The following is a 26636-nucleotide window of genomic DNA, read 5'->3' on the forward strand; positions in this document are numbered from 1 at the left end:
GTAACCATATAATAAAAATTTTAAAAAATTATTTATATAATATATTTTGAATTTTTAAAAACAAGTATAAATTACTAAAACTGTTAAAAGTTTTACATTCAAATTTTGTGATCTATGATTTAAAACTTTTGTTATGGCATGATACAAATAATTAAAAAATAATATAAGTTGAAAGTCTCATTTAATAAGTATCAAAAATAAAAGATATATAAATATATGTATCATTTTAAATTAAATTATATGCCATATAAAAATATATAAATATCTTAATTTTGAAATTACTTTGAAAATTGTTTTTTATAAAAATTTTGGAAAAATATTGACAGCTTAATTTCTTAAAATATTATAAATTACTTAAACCATTAATCCCACAGTAAAAATTTTGTTATCACTAATTTAGACTTTTTGCTATAACATATACAAATGATAAAAAAACAAATATGAGCAAAAAACATCATCTAATAAATATTAATATTAAAATACACCATATATATGTTACTATCATTTAAATTTAATTATATATCATATCAAATAGAAAAAATATTTTTTTGATTTATAAAATTTATTTATATGTTCGCACCAATTTAATTATATAAGTAGTAGATAATGACTTTTTAATTATTCAATATATATTTATTATTTCATAATATGTTATAAACATATAATATATAAAATAATTTATATATATAATGTTCATCCCGCGCAAGGCGCGGATCTTAACCGAGTATTATTAATAAGGATATCAGCCATTGATCAACATGTCTTATGAAACCCAATTAGAAAGAGAAAACATAAATCTGGATCCGATCATCTAGCTTATAGAAACCTAATTGGTAAGGTGGGCTCTCGGAAAATTGAACTATTGTGTTTTTGGGTCAGTATGTCTAACTCGACTCGTTGCTATATTTGGCCTTTTCGTCTTTTAATGAATCGTAGTTTTTGGCCCATTATATTGTTGTGAGTGACATATATGATTCGTTCATTCATAGGTTCACTTAGACCATCTCCATCCATTAAGACCTCTAATGAGTTCTAATGATTAAATTAAGAATAAATAAAGTGATTTGGCAAGTTTAGAACTTTGGTTAGTGGAAATAATTTTTTCCTTCTCCAATGGGAGAACCTCATAGGGGTTCTCTCTGCAACACGTCTCATTTCCATTTTTTTTTGTCATCCTTGTGATTTAATCATCGCATGCATGCATTTCACAAACTAATTTATTTCCGAGCATTCATTTTTGTACTCTTCTTCATGATGGTGATCATATTGGTGTGTTAAAAAGACGAGGTTATGTTTTCTTTTATCATCAATGGGAAAGTGTTGAAGACAAGGAATTGGGCAAACATCAGCTTCTGTACAGACTTACAGAAACAAGCACCACAAAAACTAGCAGTGTCATACGTCCACCATCCTCCTCCTCCTCCCCTTCACCACCAGCTCTATCTTCATACTCACTTTTGTTCTCAACATACCAATGAAGGTTCACTCCTTTACCAGCAACACCGTACCCCAACCTATACTTCTCCTCATCCGGATCCCCTGCCCTCGCTGCAGCATCTTTCGCAGAGGCTCTCGCGGTCGCAGCAGCTTCTTTCCTCACCTTCTTCCTCCTCCCCAGGCTTACCATCATCCTTCTTCGGTGTTAGCTCGATGGGGTCGAAGATCTTGATCCTCCTCCTCCCATTCACGAAATCGAAAGGATGATTTTACCAATCCGAGAAAGAGATTGAAATGAGATTCGAGAGAGAAGCGGAATCTTCGAGAATGGAGGAGAAAGAAAACTAATTTCACACAAACGAAGGAGAGAGAGAGACATTAATGTGTGTTCTAATTACAAGATGACACGTTAGGGTGTCTTACTGATTCTAAAAAGTCCACGTTTGGCACCGGTTCTCTGTTTATTTAGCATTTTTCATTTATTTTTATTTTTGCTTTTGGTTAGAACCTGTATTAAACTACCCCGGTGGAGCTGAGGTGCTCTTAGGTCCTATTCGTTTACGTTTAGCACAAAAAAAAAAACACATGGCTTAGTGCTTTATACTGCATGATAGGGTAGGCTATCCGCTATCAGTTCGCATTTTAGCTTCTTCTGCGATAAGACGAAGAAGAACAAATCGTGACGAGACTCATTTAGCCTCATAATATAGCCATGTTCTTTTGGTGAATGTCGCAATCAGCGGCAGCGACCGAAAATTTAAACTATTACCATGGAAAAACACAGCCTAGCACAACACTCATGAAACAATGCTATCCTGTTTTTTTTGACGCTGCGGCTGATCGTGAAGAGTAAAAATAACGCTAAATATTTCAGAGTCAGCTGCTTCCCATATTTTGTAGTTTCAGCAGTTTATTAGCAGCTATTTTAATTTTCCGTGCCAGTTAAATTTGCTTCTGTCGCACTGTAATTTTCAATCGATGCCGTTGGTCACGGCGTTCACCAAAAGAACATAGCTAATGTCACTAACATAAACCGAGACTAGATAGATACTAGATAGGTTTAAGATGATTGATTTTGCATAAGGTGAATGTAGATACTAGATAGGTTTACAATCTTTTTACTTGTGAAACTGAAAATACTATAATAGTTTTTTCTTCAACTACAAGAAAGGGACAACGGTTTTCTATTATGGTTGTTAGTACTGGCACAAGGTGAAAGAGGCAATTAATTATTATTTTTAAATCATAAAATATAATTTAAGATTCAAATTTCTTGTTAGTATAAAACAAAATGCACTGAAATGATTGCCTCCACGATATTTTAAGATAATAAGTTTACATTGATTGGCTGACTACCGAAAAAGACAAAATAAATAGAAAATGGTTGTGGGTAATACATACATACATATGCATTGTATTTGACAATATAATATAATTGTATCATACTCTATACGTTAACCATATCCTACGTATTATTAATACACACGTATGGATCTTACATCTTACAAGTGGGGAGAAAAGGATAACGACTGAAACTGCTAGAGAAAAGCTATTGTACTCTTGTCATCCTATTTATGATATTGTGATATATGTAGAAAATGCAACTAAAAAAAATCAATCGAGACGGGATCTTACTGACTTGAGTCTGAGTACTACATGATAGGTCATGTGAACAATGGTTATTATCTCGATACGGTCTGAACATGATCATTCGGTGATATTATTTCGGTTAATTAAATATGAGTACTAAATTACCAATCACACCGAATAAAAGCGATGAGTAGTACTATTAAATTACTAATGATTCTAATTAAACGTGAAACAAATAGACAATCTCGCGAAATTAATAGTATAGATTCTTTCAATCTATGAAACATTGTCGGGACCCACTTAAATTCTTATTAGATCAACTAGGGTTCGAGGTTCATGCATCTAGAAACCAAACTACATTGCTTTGTACTATACGTTAGACAATCGAGAAACGATAGGATTAGTTCAAGGACAGGGAACATGGTCGGTCCTGGGTAAAGTACAATAAAAAAGTTCTTAATCATTTTCAAAAAAATTAAAATTAATATACATAAGTAATATAATTCTCAAATTATAAAAACAGTTATTGAAATTTACTATAAAATGTCTGTGTGGTTCTGAATTCCAAGATCAACTGACTATGTTCACGGATGAAACATCGTTAAGCTTTGTTTATGGGTGAAACATTTCTACATGGTAACAAATGTTTAGCATCTTAACTATATCACGTTTTAGACAAGTTTATCACATAATAATATCACTAAACAGAGTTTATAAACTTCAGAAAGTTAAGCAATTATAACAATTACGCCCAAAATACTGGTTTCTTTTCTCCAAACTTAATTTATATTGATGAAACAATATAGTCACGATGAAATGCATCGTTGATTACACGCAGAACATGTGAATGAAATGAAAAGGATAGATCGTTTGGTTTAACTTGGGCTGAAAGTAGATCCGCCGGTTTATTGCCCATGTGATCCTTAGAGCATCTGCATTGAAGGTTCAATACAGAGGTTCACACCTTTCTCAAAGAAAAAAAATATTATAATATTTCTATTTTTATGAACTCGGTCTTTGCAGGTTCACTGGGATGAACCCGGTTCATCACTGTAACGCAGGCTCCACGCTACGTGACGACCCGCGATTAGTCCGCTTATTTTTTATTAAAAAAAAATCAAACAAAAAAAAATAAATAATAAATAATATAATATTAAAGTTATAAACCCTCTCAAAGTTCATTGATACAGATGTTCTTATATCTTCAAACTTTTTGCTCCATTGCCATATATGACCCGGAAGTTTATTGATTTCTTAGTGATTAGATCCACCAAAATATTGCAAATTCCCTTCAAGCTTGAAAGTTAATCTCATATGCGAGTTATTTTTTATTTTTTAAATAAACAAATAAGTTGTTGCTATCGATCGTTTCTTTTAAAATTGTTAAAAGTAAGATATATTTCAAATTCCCAAATTTTCCATGTAGGAACGGATCAGACGTTTTTCATTAAGATTACCTTATTCGCAATGAAAATAAATATATATTTAAAAATCATCATACATAATATAGGTACGCATGCATTAGAATCGGGAAAACAAACAAAAAGACAGCTGGTTCGTCTTTTGCTAGTAAGTCTAAAATCATACTTACTCACTCCGTTTTTATTATAAGTGACACAAATTAAAAAAAATAGATATCTGTTTTGACACTATTTAATTTATTATTTAATTTAGTTTTGTTAATAAACGAACTGAAGATAAGAGTAAAATTAGAAAAAAAAATATTTAATAATTACTTTTAAAATGTAAAATGACACTTAACAAAACAAATTATAAAAGATAAAACGACACTTAGTGGGAGTAACATTTTTCAGTAAAAATAATAACTTATTGTTTTAGTAATTTAGAAATATAATGTCAAAAATCAAACCGTAGAAATATTCCACCTGAAAATAACAAACCCTCAAAATATTAACTTCTTGTTTTAGTAATTTAGAAATATTATGTCAAAAATAAAAACCTAGAAATATTCCACCTTAAAGAAACAAACCCTATGAACAAACATTAGGGTATGAATGGTGACCAGGAAACGGCAAGAAATAATGCATTTTCTAACGTTACTGAAAAAAATCACCATTCATAAGGAATAATAATTCTCTTTCATTCCCTTTCTTCTTTTTTTTGTAGAGAATTAAAGAATAAAAATATTCTTTGTTAAAATTGATAAGGAACAACTAAACCCTATACTTGATTATAATTTGATTACAATATTTTGTATTTACAGCATGATATATTTTCCATAAAAGAAAACAAAATAACAATACCACAAACCGTAAATGTAACGCTCCAAATGAGTCACAAGAAGGCGCCACACATTAACAACGACAACATATAATAACATCAGTCGCTCATGTCATCACATTACAAACCTTAAAACGTAACGGCAGTTATATTACAAACTTTATTTAATATTTCTACTTATATTACGTTTTTTACTGATACGACGCGATGACATCATCAATCATCCACATATCCACCTCGGAGACGGACTCATCGAGTCGACTCGGCTGCTCCACCGTGTCACCATCCAGCTCAAGGAAAGACTCCAAGCTCGATATCTGCTGTTTCAGATCGTAGTCCAGTTGAAACTCGTCCCCGCTCCCGAATCCACTGCACTCCACCGGGAAACTCGGCTGAGTCAACTCGCTCTGAGAGACAACGCAGTGCTTCTTCGCCGGAGGCTGAACTTCTGACACAGGAGACGATGCTAGAGGAGTCGCAGGACTACGAGGAGGATGGTGGAGAAGATCTGGGAAGTTGAGTTTGGCTTTATCGCCGCGGATCCGCTTCGCCGCAACGTCATAAGCCATGGCGGCTTCCTCCGCCGTGTTGAACGTCCCGAGCCAGACTCTGGCGCCTTTTCTTGGATCTCGAATCTCTGACGCCCATTTTCCCCACGGTCGCTTACGTATCCCTCTGTAAACGTTCTTCCTCTTCCTCCGTTTCTCCGTCACCGGCTCCTTCTCCTTCTCCTTCTCCGCCGCCTCCTCTTTCAACGTCACTTCAAAAGTTTAAGGTGAAAATTACAGATTTGACCCCGGATATAGCCATAAATTACAAATAAATATCACCACCAACCCTCAAATAATATTTTTTAAAGAATCTTTTATCATCATCATATTCATGTAACTTCTACAAATATTATTTTAATTTTTCTAATTTACTAAAACTAAGTATATTCCAAATATTGATTTTTCCCCAATTTCATTTATTATTATGATTAATTTAATAGTACCTTGTTGGTTGGTGGATTGAGTCTTGGATGTGGAATGGAAACCCCAGAAATCGTCGGCGGCGGAAGCATCGAGCTCTGACCAGAGTTCCTCCGCCGTGAGTTTCCTACCCTTAGCCTTGGTGACGTTAGGGGCAAAATCGGAAATTATGGCACCGCCACACATTTTCTCTGTTTGCGCTTTTTTTTTTCTTTTTTCTTTTTTCTTTTTTCTTTCTGATGCTGGGTTTCGAGAGGGAGATGAATGCGGTGGGGGATGTAACGCATTTATAGGAGATATAAATGATTTATATTATGTTGATAAGAAAAAAATAAAAGCTTGTATAGTATAAAGTCGGGTGAATTTTTTAAAAATATGTATAATACTTTATATTATAATTATACTCAATAGTTATACGTTCCTCGATACACGCCGATTAAGACAAAATTAAACCAAATAACGACAAAACTATAAGCTTCTTTTGGGGAGGCGCTCTGATGAAAAAACGTATTGACAATGTCATTAATCTATTATTAATCGGAAATTGGAGTGTCGCGTCCACGAGCGTCGGCTAATCAGTGGTTATTACACGTGGCGGGGGTTTTCTATCAGTTTCTGAATAAATAATCTTTAACTGGACAATGAAAATATAATCCTAAACGTATAATTATTATTTTAACAAGAATAATATTCAATGGTTAAGCTGTGTAATATGGGTTGAACGCCTCACGTTCATCATGCCGCGTTTCTAAAAAGTAAGGTTTTTTTATTACAGGTAATCTTGCATTTTATTCACCAAAAATTCCCACTAATGTTGTCGGAAAGTTTTTGCCTGTAGCTCTGTAAGAAAATAACAACCGTCAAAGTTATAAAGTTGCTTTATAAGAACATTCATGGTCAAATATTCCATAATAAATTCAAAAAAATGTAATGTATAAGAGAAATAGATATAATCCATATTTATGACAGTACATTGATAACCCACACACTGCATAAGCTGACCCATCAAAAAACAAAAAAAACTCAGAAAGACTACACACGCAAGGTCCACCGATGAGAGACGAAAAGGTATTGAAAGGAAGATAGCAGAAGAAGATTTGAAGGGTCTTTTGTTTATATTTGAGACAATTAAGGAAATATCTGTATATGAAGGTTTGATCAATGAATCGATCAATCACCCAGCCATTTTGGTTAGGCGGTGAACGGTGCTTCTAGCGATTCTATTACCAGGATCGATCTTCAAAACCATCCTTAGATCTTCAGCTCCTAGTTTGTATTTCTCCATGCTCTCGTATAAGAGTGCTCGTTGTACCAGAATCGTCACATTCTTCTCGTCGTGATCAAGTACCTGCAATCACATTTTGAAGCAAACAAACAAAAAGTACACATATGTTTTCATATATATTCATATCTGGTTTTGTTCTCAGTTGTAAACAATCAATCAACTACCACAATGTAACGATCCTTGCAATCAGAGAGCTGTTCAGCAATGGTATCTTTCTTCTACAAGATGATTCTAAAACTTCTACATTAACATAGCAATGCAAGTCTATTATCTATCTTAGTTTCCACATGTACCGTATTATCATATTGCCAAGTTTCAGATACCTCAAAACTCTAAACAGTACTGGTTCAGTCAACATTCAAGGGTTCCTAACCCCATAGGCTATAGCTAAAGCGAATACATACACAACCCATAGCTAGAGAGTTCGTCTATGGATCAAAACTATATAGCGTCCAAAGCCAAACAAGTCTTATTTTTATGTGCAATAATCAACCAATAAACACATACCTTTGTGCAATCCGATACAGCCTTCTTATACTCTCCGACTTCTTTGTAACACGAAGCCCTAGTCGAAAGCACCTCCGCAGACCCAGCATCATCGCCAGCTCTCTCCAAAAGAATCACAGCCCAAGAGAGCCACTTGATGGCATCAGCATACTGACCTTGCCTCTGGTTATCAATCCCCTTGCTCTTAGCTGACGCAGCAGACACACCCGGTGGAGGAGGTGGCAACCCATCAAGCTCAGTGGTTGAACCGCCGCCAGAATCAGCCCCACCGTCGAAACTTTCAAACCCCCAGTCTTCACTCTGCGGCGCTGCAGCCGCTGAGGTATTGGTGGAAGTAGAAAACATTCCTAATGGATCATCTTTAACACTTGACTGCACACCAAAACCAACGTTGGAAGCATCAAACCCTCCTGATGAGAATGTGCTTGACTTGGCGGCGTCCTGGAAACCCCCAAAGTCATCGTTATGAGTGGCTGTTCCCGCAAACCCACCAGATTGGAATGTCCCAAAAGCAGCATCACTCTTTGCATCATTCTTAGCCTTCTCGGAATTGATACTTCCTGATGATTTCGATCCGAAACCAACCAAGTTACCAAACGGATCACTATTGGAAGGAACCCCAGAGCCACTCAGATTGCCCCCAGACATACTTTTCATCGAAGGACCTCCAAGATTTGGAGTCTTGATACTGTTACTAGCATTAACACCAGAAACGCCACCTGGATTACCGCTATAACCCCAACCACCACCACCACCACCACTGTTCATCGAATTACCACCACTTTTTGGCAACGCATCAGCCAGATTCCCCATGGAATAAGAGCTCTTAGGAGGAGCTTTCTTCAACGGCACGTTTCCGCTGGATTTCCCAATAACCGATCCCACCAGATCTCCGAACAAGCTCGGATCCTTGTTAACAATCCCAATACCCGAACCCGATCCGGAAGACGAGGAGCTGCTGTTCCACGTCTTCCCGTGAATATCTCCCACCATCGAAGTCGGTCCTCCGATCTCAGATCTGATCGTCGTCTGCTTCGGCGCGGGCTGATGCGTCCACGAAGGCTTCCCAGGCTGAAACGCAGGTCTCGGCTGCTGCGAATAAGAAGGTGCTTGGCTCTTCTGGCCATTCAGAGGCTTGCCTTGGTTAGATCCGAGGCCGAGATCGAAATCGAAGGCGTTGATCGAGGATCCCGATGATCTCTTCCCGTAGTTCGAATTCATGATCGAAACTTTCAGATTTACAAAAAAAAACGGAAGATGGTTGAGAATCAGAAGAGGTGAAATGCGCGAGAGATGATACCGGCGTAGATTCAGGTGAGATTAGAGCGTGATCCGTCGTGGAGAGATGATTCTAATTTTACCAGCGATGTAGAGAGATCTCTTTTTGCGATTGTTGTTGTTCCAGAGCCAACGAAAGGGGAAAATAAAAATAAAACTTTGCAGAAAGACCCCTATTGTTTGAGTTTCTATTCAATTTACCTCATTAATTTTACTACCATTACAGTTTGATTTGTGATATCCTTTGTTCTTTTAAGAGGTCTCGGCTATTTTTCCTTTTTCCTAAACCTATGACAGTATGACTAATGTCTCGGAAGTTTAAACGTTATGTTCATGTAGTTTTTTTTTTTTAAGTTATGTTCATATAGTTCGGGTGTGATAAGAGCGTGATACGTCGTGATGGATACAATTGGATCAACGACGTATTTCCAGACCACAAATACCCGTTTCAACCTATTTCTCTCCAATCCCAAAATTGAAATTCGTATTCCCATAAATGAAAGTTTGATTTGGTTTTATTGGTTTGAACGTAAACCGATACTAAATTAATATGTTTAGCACTAAGTTTTAAATCCGAACCAACATGAGATCCACATACAAATCTGACCCAACTTCTGAATCAAACTTTGGTAAATTTTAAAAAATCAGATTGTATCAATTCAATTAGGTTAGCCATTGGTTATGTTTCAAATTTTTGAGTAGTAAACCGATCTAACTCGGACTATGAGAATTTTAGTTCATACTTAATATATTATGGAGATGCGGGTTTCGATCTTTTGGATTGGGAAGAAATATATTTTAATACTTTTAATATGTTGAATTAAGATGAATTTGGAAGATTGTGTGCAATTGTTGCTATATAATATTTCTGGTGTGGAAATATGTCATTTATCCGATATAATTTAAGTTTAAATTATTTATATGCTATACTAATTAACGAAGCTAATGTTAAACATTATGTTCATATATTTCTCTCTGCTTAAATTCCTTATTTGGTTCTTTTTTCAGTATCAAAGAATGATACAATTTAAATTTAAATAATAAATAAATAATTTCTTCTTATTTATCTTTTTTTGTATTTTACTTATTTTAAATAAAAAAATTATAATCTAAGAAATATTAAAAAAATAATGAGAATTCTTTTGTCGTCATATTTATTTATGTAAATAGAATAATATTATCATAAATATAATAAAATTATCATCATTTATAAAAATGACACATATATTAGAATCATTTGTGAAATTGATATCAATTTAACATCAAGCATAACAAGTGATAATAATATATTAAATCAATTATCATAAATGATACTAATGATAACATCATTAGCAAAATTGATGCAAAGTTAACATCACTTTATCACAAATATATATTGACATCACTTATTAACTAATGCAAATATTCAGGATGTTTCATCGATCATTAGAATCATTTATTTAAATGATACAAATTATTTCACATCGCTTATAACTAATACAAATATACAAAATAAATGATGTAAGCAAACCTTTTCTTGTATGTAAAATGTTCAAATTGATTTTCATGATACCTTTTGAAACTTGCAGATAAAATGGTGTATACTAAAAATGTTGAAATTAATAACACGAAATAAAAAAATACAATAAACTGTGTATTATGATTATTCAGAATAAAGACATATACAGAAATTTAGAAGTTGATATAAAATTTTGATACATAAATAAAATATTTATATATTTAAAATATGTTAAAGTTGTCTATTTCCAATGTAGCTTATTTGGTTTATATAATTAATTAATTTAGTTAGACTACTAATATAAGATTCACATCTTACGCATAATGAAAAATTATAAAAATGTAATATACTATTTAAGATATATAGTCTCTATTCTTCATGTATTTATATATTATTTCTTTAAATTAAAACACACTGTTATGCTTTCAAATTTGATATTTCTTTTCTCTATCATTTTATGTGATTAGTTGTAAGCTCAAGATTTTAGTTAATAAAAAAAGTCACAGTAAAATTTGAACTCATGTATCTTAAAACACTAAAATTAATAATTTACCAATTAAGCTAGTGCAATTTAATCAGTGTTATATATTAAATAGAAAACAATAAATATTAACAGTTTTTCAGAAAGAGTGAGGATAGTGAAGAAGAAATGAAGTTGATTGTTTTGGGAAAAGAAAATGACTATGTAAAATGTACATAAGAATGTATTTTTTTTATTGAATAAAACAACCACAAATAAAGATAAAAAATACTTATATCTTTGTAAAAAAATATAGCATAATTTAAAAATATGATAAAGAAAACACCATAAATCTAGAAAAACATTTAGCAGATAACTTCGACAGCGAGCTTTCTAGCAGCACCACTGCAATCTGGTGCTCCAAACTTTTTTGTAGAGACATCAATGGAACACTTCTCTTTTCCAACACATTCTTGTGTGAGAATATCAACCGTGTTGTTACTTGATTCACAAGTTCCTTTTTCAAAAGATCCACAATTGCCATGTGGGTTACCAAATGATGCAAATTTGATGGCAGAAATGGGTTTTCTATCGCATGAAAGCTCAATAATTTTATTCTCATAGACGTTAGCACACACACTTCCCACTCTAGTAGTTTGGAAACTGACAAGCGATGGGTTTCCTCCCATCTCCTCAAACAAAACTAGTGTGTTATCTCCTTCTGCATTCAAGAAAGAGCGAGGCACATGGTACCTGTTCAAAAAAAGACAAAGCAAAAATCCTGGTAAAGATTTCCCAAGTTTAATATTAAAATATTTGATTCTAGAACCTAATAAGATGTGGAAAATCTACCATCTTTGTGTGGGTTCTCCACAATTGGTCAGACATTTTTCAGCATGATAAGCCCCTCTATAATTACATTTTGCATCACAACCATTTTCGCTTGAAATGAATGCCGGCCAATAACGCCCAATGTTGTTTCCATTGACCCAAGCTGTACCTTTTCCAAGTCCCATAAGATCGACAACAACTGGATCATTTCCCAAGGGAGCCTTGAATGTTGCCTGAAAAACAAAATGGAATGATGTGATTTGATATTAAATTAACAAGTTTTTGGTTTGTTATCTTATAGAGAATAATATCTCTTTACCTTATACCAAGTCATGGTTCGGTTAAACGGTACACTTTCAACCGACCATTTAGACATTGATTCCGTTCTAAAGAGTTGGTTCTCAAACCCATTTAAACCGGTTTTATAGCTCCATTTATGAGCAGACAAGTCTTTAACTATAGTTTCATCACCATTTCTTCCAGTAATAAAAATGGGTCCAGTGATTCCAGCTGGCTTACTTTCAAAGAAAATACCATAGTTCTATAAAAACAAATAGACAATTTTTTACTTTTCAGTTAAAATTAAAAAAGAGTTTTAACTTTTTTTAAAATGCAAGATAAAATAACATCTAAGAACTTACGGCAAGTCCCACAGTTATGCTAAGAAGAGCAATGACATTACGACCAGACTTAAACTTCACATCTTTCTCAAATACATAGTTAAATTTTCCATCCTCAGCGTGTTGATTACCTAAAATATAAATCAAAGACTTTTTTGGTAAGTTGGTGTTATTGAGATTTGTAAAACATATATATGAGTTATTTACCAATATGTTTTCCATTGACAAAAGCGTGAAGGACATGAGCAGTACTGTTGACGCGAAGAGACATGCTTTTACCCAAAAATAGATCTCGTTTTTTAAATTTAACGGTAGTCATGTACCATAGATAATCACTTTGGTCATTGGTTACTACTTTCTGATCAAATAGTTGTGTCTGTGTAGATTCTCCTTTTCCTTTCAAAATGAAGTTGTCCACGTTCTCTGGTCTCCATGACCATTTCAGAGTTGAAGGGGTATCCTCAGCTTCATTTGGTTTCTTAACCATCATTGAAGTCTGAGTGGTAATCTGAAAATAGAAAACCAACAATAGAATGATTTTTGGTTACAATTTTGAATAAATAATGGTTATTAGTATGAAAATCTAACATCCACAAAATAAAATGTAAAATAAAAAACCTTGGCGGTGTTATAAGCCTCATTTTTGCAATCTGGTAAAATGGTAACAGACCAAGCCGGGATAACATAAGATTCTCCTTGGAAACTAATTTTTGCATCTGAATTTTCATTTCCATTTCCAAAAAAGCAGCTTGATCCTTCTTCGGTTTTATAAATTGTTGCCTATGTAATATTTTTATGATAAGTAATCAGTTCAAGAATAACATATATAATACTGATAAAAAAATAACAAGAATATTACCGATGCAGAGTTTCCAAAGTCAATGGTTGAGATGTTTCCGTATGTGAGAGTTCTCTCCATAGAGTGAAGAACATCATGAAGTTGTTTTAAATGTCCGTATTTTGGTTGATTCAAATTACCTAATAGGTTTTTCCATGTTAGTAAAATTAGAAACTTCTAAAATATTTTTAAATATGAATATACTTTAAATTTACCATATTCGTCAAGGGGAGCATCATAATCATATGAAGTTGTGATGTATGGACCACCTGCGGTTCTGTCAAAGTTGGTGCCTCCATGGTACTACAAAAATAAAAACATTTCAATTACTCTTTCTAGTTAATGTTGATTTTCTGTGAGCTTATTTTAATAAATATTTCTTTATTATTATATTTTACCATATAATAATTATTAAAAGTTCCTCCTCTTTGGAAGAATCTTGCAACAGAGAATGCAACATCTTCGGTTGTTCTATGGGGATTTTTACCACCCCATTGCTTAAACCTATTCAAATAAAAAACAAAATAAATATATTATGATAAAATATTTACAAAATAATTGAAAATATAATCATACTGAAAACAAAACTAACCATCCGGTCCAATTTTCAGTCCACATCTTAGGAGTGTTGGGATTGTTTGGTACAAAATTGTCACAATAAAATCCATTACATGTATTCAACTATAAAAACAAAAACGATTTAAAAATAGTTAACCTTTGAATATATTCAATAAATATTCATTATACAAGACTGAACTTATTACCATAGGCTGAGGAGCATCATTTTGTTGACACATTATCCATGGAACACCAACATCAAGAGACTGAGCCATATTTGCACACCACTTAATGTATGCTTTCCCCGAGTCTCCATAGGGTCCCATTACATTTCCATACTCATTTTCTATCTGCAATATTAGTAAAAAAAAAGATAAATATTGTTCAGAATTGTATATAACATTACGAAACATCACATTATGTATTAAAAAATTAAATTGATTACCTGAGCAAGAATAATTGGGCCTCCTTGTGATGCAAATAATTTTTCTTTCTTGACCATGTCTACTATCATAGTTGTGAAGTTTTGCATCTCATCCTATACATAAATCATTCACATAAAATTTAATTAAACAGTAACACTACACATATGATAAAAAAAAAGAATATTGATCATCAGGTAAGACTACCATAAATGATTTATTTGTAGTTCTGAACACCATTCCAGGCATGTTGTGCAGCCACACTGGGAATCCTCTGTTTAACATAATTAAAAAAAATTGCAGGTCAAAAATATTACATGAGAACAGTAATATCATTATACAAGAAGCTAAGTACTGATTATGATAATTTATTAAAAATATATACTATAATTAAAAGACTAGTAGTGACATTAATGATACATAAGTTTTGGTATACTGATTACGAATATTAATCCATTGGACCATTTATCGACCAAAATATTATATGGAAAACCGTACTATCAGCATACAAGAAGCTAACTTATTATGAAAATGTATTAAACTGGTATATATGGCACGTAAAGAGATTAGCTAAATCCATTTTAGTATATTACCCGTAATTCCACTCAGCACATGCATATGGTCCTATGCGAAGAACACCATACAATCCTTCATCTTGAATGGTTTTCAGGAATCGAATAAGATCTAATTTTCCAGAAAAATCATATTGACGGCGAGTAGGCTCATGCGCATTCCAGAAGACATATGTTTCGATCGCATCAAGACCTCCTTCTTTACCTTTTTTGATAAGATCCGGCCACATCTAAACATATTAAAAAAATGAGTATAGTTAGTCGCAAACATAAAAGACTAAGACCAAATATACTGTTTGATGTAAGGTTGATTAAATACCTCAGGAGTGCTTCTAGGATAATGGATCGAACCGGAAAGGAGAACCCTGCGGTGACCATCAATGGTAATGGCTCGGCCATCATGAGAAACGATTGTGGCATAGGCACTACTTACGAAAAGAAAACATAAAAGAAATCTTAGAGAAACCATGTTTATTTAGAATAATAGTTCTTGAATGAAGAAATATGAAAGGAAACAAAGCTTTTATAGGGATATAAAATCGTTACCTAAAGATAATATGGATAATTATAGATATTCCGAAAAACCAAAACTGTAACTGCCATATTATTTAAGTATAAATTTGTTTATCTTTTAACTAATTTTGTGAATTTGTAACTAATAAAAAATGATTTATCCTGATTTTTAATTTAAATTTGATTTGGATAATAACAGATTTTATGCCAAAAATCTAAATCGATGTTGCTTGGTTGTTGAATTTTTTTTTCAATTCATTATATCTTAAAACATGTCTGAATATGATTTTTTTTGTAAATAGTGTAAATCTAAAACCATCATATTTATTTATATATTTTCATCTAATTTTAAAACCAGTTTAAGTCTGGATAATTTTCTTAATACTTTCCATTTTTTTACAAAGGAGATAAAAATAATTGTATTCACTATCTCTCTTTTTATATAATAAATATCTTGTTTGTGTTAATCAAATTAGCGTATGAGCATTGAATAAATGTTATTCTAACTTAATGACGAGGTATATATTATATGATTTACAAGACTCATTAACATGTACAAAAAATGATTAGGATTATCTCCACTTATGATTCAAAATAGTGAGATTTTAACATTTTAGCTAACACATTAGTAAAGAGTTTGATTTAATTTGTTATATGTTAGCTATAAAAACACAATGCGCTATGTTAATTTTGTTTAGTTAAAATTAAAATATAGCACTTCACACTTCTGTTTACAAATAAAAATTTAAAAAATTTGTAGAAAAGAAATAGCATATATGATTTCCAAGCATCTAAACCATTTAGTCTCTCTAACTTTCTATGCGAATCAAAATTTAAGGTAATATAACTATTAAATTTATTGTGTACTTTGTAAACTGTAAAGGTTTAAGATGCTATGGCAAATAGTATAAGTTTATTGGACACTGAGGATGTTTCAGGAATTAAAATTATAATTTAACAGCTAAAGTTGGAGCCCGGTGTAACAAACGAAATGTCAAAAGTTAAAAAAATAGGTTATCTTATGATCCTTGCAAGAAGAAAGTTATTTTGCTCAACAAGGCTACTAAATTGTTTTTATTTTTCTTCTCTCTTTTGAAACCTAATTCTTACTATAATATTCAAAATTTCCATTGGAGGCCAACAAAATTTGTGAAAGATTAGTAAAAGAATTGAAATAGATTATTTTTGCCAACAATAAGATTTAGGATCAAAATGGTTTCAATAAGCTTGATGGAGACAGATTGACCCATCTGTTGATTAAGATAATTGACTATTTTAAGCTTGTAATGGAAGCTTCAAGCTTGATGTATTTATGCATATTTTTTGTTAAACAAATCGAAACAGCTTTGGGAAACAGAGTAAGAATATATGAAACCATCAAAGGAGAACAGAAGAGAAGAGAAGAGATAGAGCCAAGAGTGATACAACATCGTCCACTTTTTCTCCTCTCAGTATTGCCCTCTCTCCTCCTAAAATTACCCTCTCTCTCTCTCCTCTCTCCTCTCAGCATAGCCCTCACTCTCATCTCTTCTCCCAACATCGTCTTCTCTCACCTATCTCCGCATCCAGCATCTTCCGTACATTTTCTGAGAATCGCCCATTGCCTCCTCTCTTGTTCAGCATCACATTTAACTCCTCCTCACTCCTCACCATCTCCCTTACCTCCTAATATATCGATTAATCCTCCGGATCACAATGCGGTTCCAGTCAATCTCCTCACCGTAGGTAGTGGCGGCAAACAAATGACTGAAGTAGAAAGTGCTTCAGTCCTTCCAAAACTCATTGTCTCGCCAAAATCACCTTTGTCGGCAAAACTTGTTGAGTGCGGTGAAAAGCTCATGTTCGTGTACGTCAAAGATAATGGGGAAGAAGAAGGGTTAAAGATTTTATTTAATGCAAAGAAAGTATTGTAACAAAGTAAAATTAGTTATTTATCAACTGAGCTAGTGCGGTATAGTGAGTATTAATGGAAAGCAAATATTTTTATGTATAAAAGATGACTCATCTCAATTTAACGGTTGACTAACGATTTGTTAGTCAAAACAGTTTTAAATATAACTATAACGAGTTGAGTAAGAAAACTTGAATTATAATGAGATTGGAGTCGTATTAGCATGTATCATTTGTTTAAATGGTATAAGGCTCTCATGTTGTGTAGTTTTGTCAATACCCCATCGAAACAGACAAACAAAGCTTCACCAGTTTCATCTGCAACGGGCATCTCCACACGGTATCTAGAAGACAGAGAACATGTATCAAATCCCAAAGGTGATTTTGTGTTAGGTCAGAAGTTCAATGTTACTGAATAAGCTGCCGGTAATAGTACATACCGGAGAACACCAACTGCATTAGTATTGTTGCAAGGCAGACATGTGAAAGATGAGACAGTGTGCTAAAGTTTCTTGTCACAGTTTGAGCAGGAAACATGGTACCATCCCTTCTCCACCTTTATTCCAGTCACTCTTCCGGTACAGACAAAATCAATTTCCTACATTGTTCGAAAAACATAATGACACACAGAAACTTATATATTTAGCATTTAAGCATTACAAATCTGGTTGACGTACCTGCGAGGGAGCAGTTGTGACAAAATTATTGAGCTCAGCTATGCTCAGGGATTCCACCTTAGCATATCCCCTTAGCCGTGGAGATGCTGGTGTAAGCCCAGTGTCTTGTGCAACCAACCTGCATAATTGAATATAAAGTTGTTAGACTTATCGATATACATTTGGAATCTCACAGAATTAGGGAATGTATAAAGCCAATAATTCTCAAGAAATTACATGTAGAAAAAACTCTCCCCTACAGCTGTTTCCTTGTCAAAGTATATGTGTGTGCCGGAGGTGGCATTCAAAAACAGATGACCTGTAGGATGAATAGGGAGTAAATGCTCTAACAATCATTTAACGGCTGGCCATGTAGTTTCAGTTTGGTTGCTTACCTCCCACCATCTTGGGGTTGACACTGGTTGCAACCACAACCCTTGGATCACCTCGCATTTTTTCTTGTTGATTGTGCATCTTAACAGCCTGAGAGTCGAAAAAACTCATGGTCACATACATGTCACTGATAACATGCAAAGATAGAATATTGGTGAGAAAACTGTAGTTATTAGATTTAAACAATCGACCAAAAAATATAGTTCAAATAACTTACTTTTCCATGTTAATCGTTGCCATAACACGATTCTTATCCTGAAAAGGGTCAGTAACAGTACTCATCACAACAGTTATCTCACAAATAAGGTCTGTGGAGAGAAGATAATTATATATCTAATCCGGTAGTCAGAAGAACCGATAAGAGAAACATTACCTGGAAGCTAAGTATTTGTGTTGGCAAGACCAAGCATATCACTGCGATTATGGCGGAGCCAAAAAAATTCAAGAGATATCAGAACGGCCGGTTTGACCTCATTGAAAGAGTTTGAGTCGCTAAAATGGATTATCAGGACAGAGTCCGATAACCGATAATTTTGGTTACATTGAGTAACATCAAAAACGGTTAGAGAATAAACCGAACTCGATTTCAGATTAGGCATGTGAGTTGCAAGCCGGTTGAAATTCATGGTAGCAGGCATCATGGTCGCCTGAACATATGTGAAATAGACACAACACTCATCAATGTGCAAAATGTCTCAGTGAAGAATGTTTAGCAAAAAATTTTTTTTTTAGTAATATGGATTCAGGACGGCGGAAATGTCTAAAGAATTTAACCGGTGAAAAAACTCTATTTATTAACAGAAGGCGGAGTTAAATAATTTGCCTGAGAATCGAGTAGGAGCATATCCACTCCCATAAGTTCTCCACCCCGGCAGACATTCATGGCCTTCAAGAAACGGAGCAACCGGACTTGAACGGTGGAGGAGGAGCGGCCTGTCTTCAAATCGAAGAGGAGGACTGAGACGTTAGTCATAGCTCACAATATTAGTTTACTGATGTGTGGCTTCTCAGCACTCGAATTGATGATGTGTCATCAGAAGGTGAGAGACAAAGTATATATTATATAATAAGATTATGTATATAAAATAACATAGATCGGTCAATATGTAATCGATAAGAAAATCAAAAGCTTTAAAATACTAGGTAATTAGAACATAAAATTTGGTTATTGTCGGACCAAAGAAAATTGAATATAGTATTGGATAAAGCTTTTAAATTACCAGCAAACTGTCTAAAACGACGATGTTCCATTCATTTATTAGTATTTTTGTTTCTTCCCTTGATAATTGACGAAAGTAAGGGATTAGGTTTTTCTTTGACCAAAAAAAATAAAAACGGGATTAGGTTTCTCTCTCAAATCTATTGATTATCAAAACACCTTCTACTAGATTCTTTCAATTTCAATTATCTTCTTAACTAGCATATAATAGTAAATACTAGCTGCAATTTATCATGAAAACGAAAGCTTCTGTTGATCAATTTGATGCTTGATGTATGTCATCAAAAGGCATTGACATGAATCCTTAAAACAATAAATGTTTTTGTTCATTAGTTTAGGGTGTGTAATCTATGCGAGAAACCCATTATAAGGAAACAATGTTGATTTATTCTTACAAATTAGACTATTACAGATCTAACAGTCAATCCAAGGCAAGTTGACATTTCTTTTCCTTTTTGAGTTCCATCTAATGTACATATAGCATGATTTTGTATTTACTGACTTGGGTTTCATTCTAAAGTAGTGAAGGAACACATCTGAAGATGAAGAAGCAAGAAGGGTGTTGCGATTTTCAAATGTTTTAACTGGTTGAATGTAATAAATAAAACTACTTACTATTGTGTTGTCTTTTGTTAAACATGGTAATTCAGTCTTATATTTGTCATTTCGAAAGTATGCTTCTAACATATTCAAGGCTTTGGACGATACTTATAATTGTGACTCTTTGCTCAGGCTTATCATTTTTTAAAAAAATCCCAAACGAACAAGATATATGGTGTGGTTGGTTTTTTTTAACCAATGTATCTTGAAAATTGACACAATTGATTAAGTTTTTTTTTGGTAAAAAACAATTGATTAAGTTGCATACAACAATAACAAGTTTTGTTTTCTCCTACCACTAATCTCATTTAAATTATATAAAAACTCAGTTTTATATTATCCAAATCCATTTTTATAGAATGGGATTAGAGTGTCTATTTTACACACAAAAACGATTTTATAATCTTTTTCGTTTTATTTTTCAAGATACAAATTCAATTTACTTTAATAGATATTTGGTTATTCGTCCTTTTAAGAATGCTCATCAGGTTTTTAAACACGTATATCATAAATTGAAAACAATTAAAGAGAGAGAAAGACAATGGTTATGAATGTCAAGCAGGATAGAAGCAGGAGAAATGCAGTGGAAATATTAATGCAGGATAAACTGTATTTACTCTCCATTCACCATTAAAATGCAGATCAAAAATTAATTAATAAACTATTAGAATCCTGCATGCAGATTAATAGTATGTTGATTTTTTGAACTGCAGATAAGAAGGGGAAGGAGGGAGTTCGTGATGTGCAGGTGACCAATGGGATCAATAGTTTTTTTTTTCTTTAATCTGTCATCTATAAATGATATAGTATTTTATTATTTTTGATTAAAAATAAGTTAGACTTTATATTCATTAATACTTAGTGTATATTTATCTATTCTTTTGAAATATATTATGACATATACATGCACTTTCATGTTTTATTTAGTTATTTAATATTTTAATAAAAGCAGTATTTTATCTTATGCTTAATTAGTTTTTTAAAAATATTTTTAGTTGATTCATATATCTACATTTATTAAAAATAATTCAAAAAAAAATAAGGTACACGTTTAATTAGTTTTTCAATGAATTATTAAAATTTTAATATGCTTAAAATAAGTTAAAATTTATATTCAATAATACTTAGTAAAAAGTTACTTAATTCTCGACAAATATATTATAACACATGTATGCGTTTTTATCTTTTACTATTCGATTACTGTTTTTATTTAATATTCATAAAATAGTTAAATATAAATTATATTTGTAATATTTGAATACAATGTATTATAACACATGCATGAATTTTCTTACTCAATCCATTTAAATGAAAAGAAAATCAAAATATGTTTTGTATTAGTTAATTTAATAAATTATGAAAAATTATGTTACACATAAGTTAAAGTTTATAACTAATAGTATTCAATAATTTTTTTAATTTGTTTACAACATATATATTATAACACATGTAAGTATTTTAATAAAAAGTGTACTTTGTATCATCTATTTTCCTTAACTTCAGTAATAAATCATATTTACAATAATATAAAAACATATATACTATAGTTCATTTTGATTTAATTCTTGATAATAAGTAATCATTTAAATAATCAATATTTGTTTATAAATTGTTACATTTTAATATTTTTGAATCCTTTTAAATTCGTTCGGGTTCGGTCGAAATTCAGGTTAAGGATTTTATGTCCAGACCTAATTAACGTCTTTGGATCTTAATTGGATTTTAATTTGGACAATAAAAATAATTAAAGGGAAAAGGAATACTCTTTGTCATTTTAATGAATTTTATATAGCTTTTAAGTTTCAATATATTTATTAGAATGATATTATTTTTTTGTTTACAGTTTTTGTTGTTGTAATTGTGTTTACCTTTTATATAATATTTAAACTTTCTTTGTATTTATTAAATTAATAAAAAATAATCAATAAGAATTTATATTTTTGTTTTAGATATTTAATTTACAAAATTATTTTTAACATTTGGTTAAATACATTAATTCGATAAAGTAGCTTAACCAGTTAATCTGCATTTGTTCTGCTTGATCTACATTTGCTCTGCATGATCTGCATTTGTTCTGCATGATCTACTTAATCTGCATTTGTTCTGTTTGATCTGCATTTTGGGTTTGATCTGCGTTTTCTTGATCTGCATGCCATTCGAAGCCAAATATCTCATATATTTTTATAAAAACGAGCCTATGATAGAGAGATATTATCATACACGGATAAAGCCCAAATAAATAAGGCCCAACAAAATTTAATGAAAAGCGGGAAAATCTAGAGAAGTCAAAATATTTCGTTAACTCCCAATCTCTTCAGTGTCTCACACAGTTCCTTTCTATGAATCTTCAGTTTGAAGTACTCTCTTGTTGTTGAATCCTCCTTAACGTCCCTTCGCCTCCCATCAAAATTTCATCTGAAAGCCTCTGACTCATGTGGAAGTTTCTCTTTTAAAATTCCTCAAATTTCCCCAATTCACTGTTTCTAGGGTTTATGAACTATCCAACCTCTTAAATCGGCTCCACCGAAAATGACGAGCCACGGCGGCGTCGAGAGGATCCATAGAGTACAGCCGGAGAGAGATTTGGTGGCGAATTGGGAAGTTGATTTGTCGGAGAAGCTAGAGGAGTACCTCCTCAAAATCTGCTCCGGTGAAATCACCGGAACTGAAGAAGATTCGCCTGTCAATTTCGCCGAAGGTGCTTACTCCATTTTTTACCAATTTGATTTTGCTGGGTCAGTCAAAGATTGGATTTTTGATGTGTTTTTGTTGTTGTTGTTAGCTGCTTTGCTGCTTCAGGGCTCGGTTCAGGTGTACAGCAAGAAAGTGGAGTACTTGTACAACTTGGTCTTACGTACTTTGGAGTTTCTATCCAACCAAAGGTTCCTCCTTTTTTTTTTTATTAGATTAGTGCTTTTGTTAGATACTCTCTTTGTGCTCATTAATGAAGTGAATCTATAAAGTGGCTGGCTTCATCTATAAAGTTCCTTTTCTGTTTAAGCTGTTTTTTTTTCTTATAAAGTGGTTTTATTTGCCTCTCAGCCCTCGTTTGTAATTCTTTGAGTAATGATAGTATCTAAAGTCAAACAAACGCTACAATGATAGTAACGGACGGCTACACATAATAAAAAAAGTGTTAGACGAGTGTTCTCTGTTTGATCAATTCTTCTTGCTATTTTTTTTTTTAAACAGAGAGCAAGAAGAGTCCAAAGGTACGTCACACGAGGCTGAGGCAAGCTCCTCTCGTCAGGCTGATGAAGAAGAAAATGATCTCTTCTGGAATGTGGATGACATCCCAGGTATATAAACTTCTGTAATTTTTAACACCTCAAGAGAGTACATTCCTAACTCTAGAGAGTGTTAACAATATAGTTGACGCAAAGAATAGCTTGGACAACTCAGCTGGCGTAGATTCATGTTCGAGTCAGTTTGTCAAGCCTCCAGCAAATCTAGTTGTTCTTGAAGGTGACTGCTTGGATACTAGTGGTGACGGAGGAGAATTGGAATCCTATCTGGTATATAGCATCTTCTTCCATCCCTCAATAGTATTGGAAAATAGAAAGAGTTTGAACTCCGTTTTTTTTTTAACTTTCCTTGTCTTGCAGTTAGCAACTACACATCTCTACCGAGACTTTATTCTATTAGACCCATGTGATGCTGTAGCGGTGAATGAATTTTTAGGTGGTAGCTATGCCAGTGCCAGTAAAGGAAAGACCAGTTCTCACAGAGGCAGCTCAGGTAGGAAAAGTTTTCACTCACCACTAGGACGTTCTGGAGGAAGTGCCCGTAGATCATCTTTGGGAAAGAGTCAGAGCACCAAAGGTCCTGATGCTCAGAACTGTGACCAAGGCTCTCATCCTCTTCCTCCTGTCTTTGGAGATGATGATCATGGTTTTGACATGGATAACGATGACCATGGAGGAACCATGGATTTGTGTGATACAGATGCTGATGATGAAGATGATCCGTGGAAGCCGTTGAATCCTTATGAACAAGGGAAGTTGAAAGTGAAGCCTTTCAAAAAAGGTTGGGACATGGCTATTGTTTTCTTGATTGATGTCCGAAGCTTATATCATTCCATCTCATGTTTTACTTTTATATTTCTTGAGCAGTGAAAAGTTTGAGGAAGTTCGGAGGGAGCCTTACCAAGGACCATGTCACTTCCATGTTTCCTCTTGCTAAACCCAACGGTCCCATCAGTACAGAGCTCACCGGAGTTTGGGAGAAGCGCCGTCCTGCTAGTAAAGATCACAGACAACCACAAGACATTCCCTCTTACGAGAAGGTCTGTGTTTTCTCTATACATTATTATATAATATGTAATGCAGATAAAGAAACTGATAGTTTTGGTTTCAGCTTCGTGCATTGCTAGTTAATGGAGGAAACCTACCTACTGATGCTAACGGCAATCACAAGGATAGCCATGATGAAGCTAATGATGGCGACTTCCATGATTTTGGTGATGATCATGAACCTGCGTTCATGGATGAAGATGGTCCAGTTATGGTGAGTAGTTCACTAGTTTGATGACATTCTAGTAGTTCTCTAATTTGGATTCATGCAGAATGATGATGGTGGACCTCCAGATTTCCCCAATTACGATGGATTTGGAAACGAAGAGGACTCACATTGTCAAGAAAGCTTGGAAGATCTTTGCCGCTCACACCTGGTAACTACTTTGGTTTTTGTACTAGACTGAGAAAACAAAAAAACTGAAAATGTTCTTGTAGGATGCTCTTCTTGCAAACATAGCTAAAAATGAGAAGCAAACGGATCTAGCTGCTCGTGTTTCATCGTGGAAACAGAAAATCGAGAAAAATCTAGAAGAACAAGTAATAATATCTTTCTCCTATAGTTTATGTGTTCAAGTCAGAGAGAGATTCTGATGCTTCACTGTTATTCTAATGATCAGGAGCTACACCCTCCTTTTGACATTCGAGAATACGGTGAAAGGATTCTCAACAAGCTGACGGTTGAAGATAGTGAACACGTCGAGGCCTTTACTGATCTAATGAAAGACCAAGAAAAGCACGATGTAGCTCGAGCTTTCTCTGCGCTTCTCCAGTTGGTAAGTTAACACACTTTTCTGTATGTTCACCGAAAAAGCAAGAAACCATCATTTGATATTTAAATGTTTTATTCAGGTGAACAATGGAGAGGTTGATCTCGAGAAACCTGGCAACTCCATAGGGGAGCCAGTGTGTTACACAGCGGCTAATCCTTTCAGCGTTCGGTTGCTTGAAAGAAAGACTGAGAAAAGAGGAATGGAGTTACCCCGGAAACGAGCTAAGTCCCCAATAGGCAAAGGGAAAACTCACGAGTCACCACCACCGAAGAAGGCAAACACAACGTCTTCTGTGTCAAGCCAGAGGAGGAAAGTTCCGTTGAAGATCAACAGTGTGGGGGCAAGATGCGCCCCGAAGGGAAAGAAGAGAGGAAAAGGTCGATCTGATGAGTTGGTAGTAGTAGGCGAGGGAAGTGAAGTTTCTTCAGTTAAAAGCACTGTGGGAAGCTGAGAAAGGCTAATGATAGTGAGTGAACAGATTAGAATGTTGTTAGGTGTGTGGGATTTCTATCAGACAGTTACGAAACTCTTGTAACTGTCGGTTATGTAATTTATGATGAAGTCATTGTCTGAAGTAGTAGTAGTAGTATGTTGTAATAACAATGAAATTCCACTTTTTCACGATCTTTTAACATATTAGAGAGGCTGCTTTTGGAACTTTTTTTTCCCCAGGGAATTCGACTGTTAAAAAGTTCATATAATGTCACACCAAGTATAATTAGGTTCGTATATATTTAGATGCCTTGTTCGATCCCTTGTATATATTTAGATGCCATGTTCGATCCATTTCAACTTGTGACTCAATTACCAGTTTCAACTTATTCGTCCACTTGTCATAAATAAATACATACCTGATCTGAATTAGTTTTAGAAATGAGTTTCAAAATTTAAAGAGAAATTCTTTAAGATAACACAAATTTTTTTTATTATAAATATAGCACACAAAGATTAAAATGACCAAAAATATTTTATAAAAGAGGTAAAATAACTCATATACCCATGGGATTAATTAATTTATATTTAGAGTTGAGGATAAAGGTTTTAGGGGTGTAGTTTACAATTTTTTAAAAAAAACAAATTTCACAAAAAGATCAATTTAAAAAACGTATTTTTCGAAAATATTTTTTATTTTTTTATTTTTTTTGTACTTTTTTATATTTATAATCTATAAAGTAAAGATATAATTTTTTGT

General features: G+C 33.4%; 4 protein-coding genes across 5 annotated transcripts; 1 reads left to right on the plus strand and 3 right to left on the minus strand.

Annotated features, from left to right (window-relative positions):
• Window positions 1-5211: 5211 nt before the first annotated feature.
• Window positions 5212-6543, minus strand: LOC103839768 (ethylene-responsive transcription factor RAP2-3). Its single transcript, XM_009116259.3, has 2 exons — window positions 6263-6543; window positions 5212-6028 (listed from the first exon to the last, which is right to left on the minus strand). Exons 1-2 carry the CDS (start codon window positions 6423-6425, stop codon window positions 5460-5462), a joined length of 732 nt encoding a protein of 243 aa, XP_009114507.1. The 5' UTR covers window positions 6426-6543; the 3' UTR covers window positions 5212-5459.
• Window positions 6544-7106: 563 nt separating this feature from the next.
• LOC103839778 (uncharacterized transmembrane protein DDB_G0289901) lies at window positions 7107-9510 on the minus strand. Its single transcript, XM_009116269.3, has 2 exons — window positions 8032-9510; window positions 7107-7587 (listed from the first exon to the last, which is right to left on the minus strand). The coding sequence occupies exons 1-2, from the start codon at window positions 9250-9252 to the stop codon at window positions 7414-7416; spliced, it is 1395 nt and encodes a 464-aa protein (XP_009114517.2). The 5' UTR covers window positions 9253-9510; the 3' UTR covers window positions 7107-7413.
• Window positions 9511-11632: 2122 nt separating this feature from the next.
• LOC103839790 (beta-galactosidase 15-like) lies at window positions 11633-19533 on the minus strand. Its single transcript, XM_033276418.1, has 23 exons — window positions 19384-19533; window positions 19031-19207; window positions 18778-18815; window positions 18563-18687; window positions 18405-18486; window positions 18189-18306; window positions 18054-18109; window positions 15428-15533; window positions 15130-15338; window positions 14744-14810; window positions 14560-14652; window positions 14321-14464; window positions 14149-14237; window positions 13955-14060; window positions 13772-13859; window positions 13578-13696; window positions 13337-13498; window positions 13042-13226; window positions 12926-12990; window positions 12740-12849; window positions 12418-12639; window positions 12120-12331; window positions 11633-12020 (listed from the first exon to the last, which is right to left on the minus strand). Exons 1-23 carry the CDS (start codon window positions 19531-19533, stop codon window positions 11633-11635), a joined length of 3111 nt encoding a protein of 1036 aa, XP_033132309.1.
• Window positions 19534-22569: 3036 nt separating this feature from the next.
• LOC103839800 (condensin-2 complex subunit H2) lies at window positions 22570-26103 on the plus strand. Of its 2 annotated transcripts, XM_009116287.3 has the most exons (11): window positions 22575-23077; window positions 23162-23261; window positions 23572-23678; window positions 23752-23894; window positions 23985-24405; window positions 24492-24664; window positions 24736-24885; window positions 24944-25048; window positions 25110-25211; window positions 25292-25447; window positions 25524-26103. In XM_009116287.3, the coding sequence occupies exons 1-11, from the start codon at window positions 22909-22911 to the stop codon at window positions 25893-25895; spliced, it is 1998 nt and encodes a 665-aa protein (XP_009114535.1). In that variant the 5' UTR covers window positions 22575-22908; the 3' UTR covers window positions 25896-26103. The 2 variants fall into 2 exon arrangements, with proteins under 2 accessions (XP_033136361.1, XP_009114535.1); XM_033280470.1 differs by having other exon boundaries at window positions 22570-23261.
• Window positions 26104-26636: the final 533 nt, after the last annotated feature.

The sequence above is a fragment of the Brassica rapa genome, chromosome A01 (genome assembly GCF_000309985.2).
Source record: "Brassica rapa cultivar Chiifu-401-42 chromosome A01, CAAS_Brap_v3.01, whole genome shotgun sequence".
Taxonomy (NCBI): domain Eukaryota; kingdom Viridiplantae; phylum Streptophyta; class Magnoliopsida; order Brassicales; family Brassicaceae; genus Brassica; species Brassica rapa.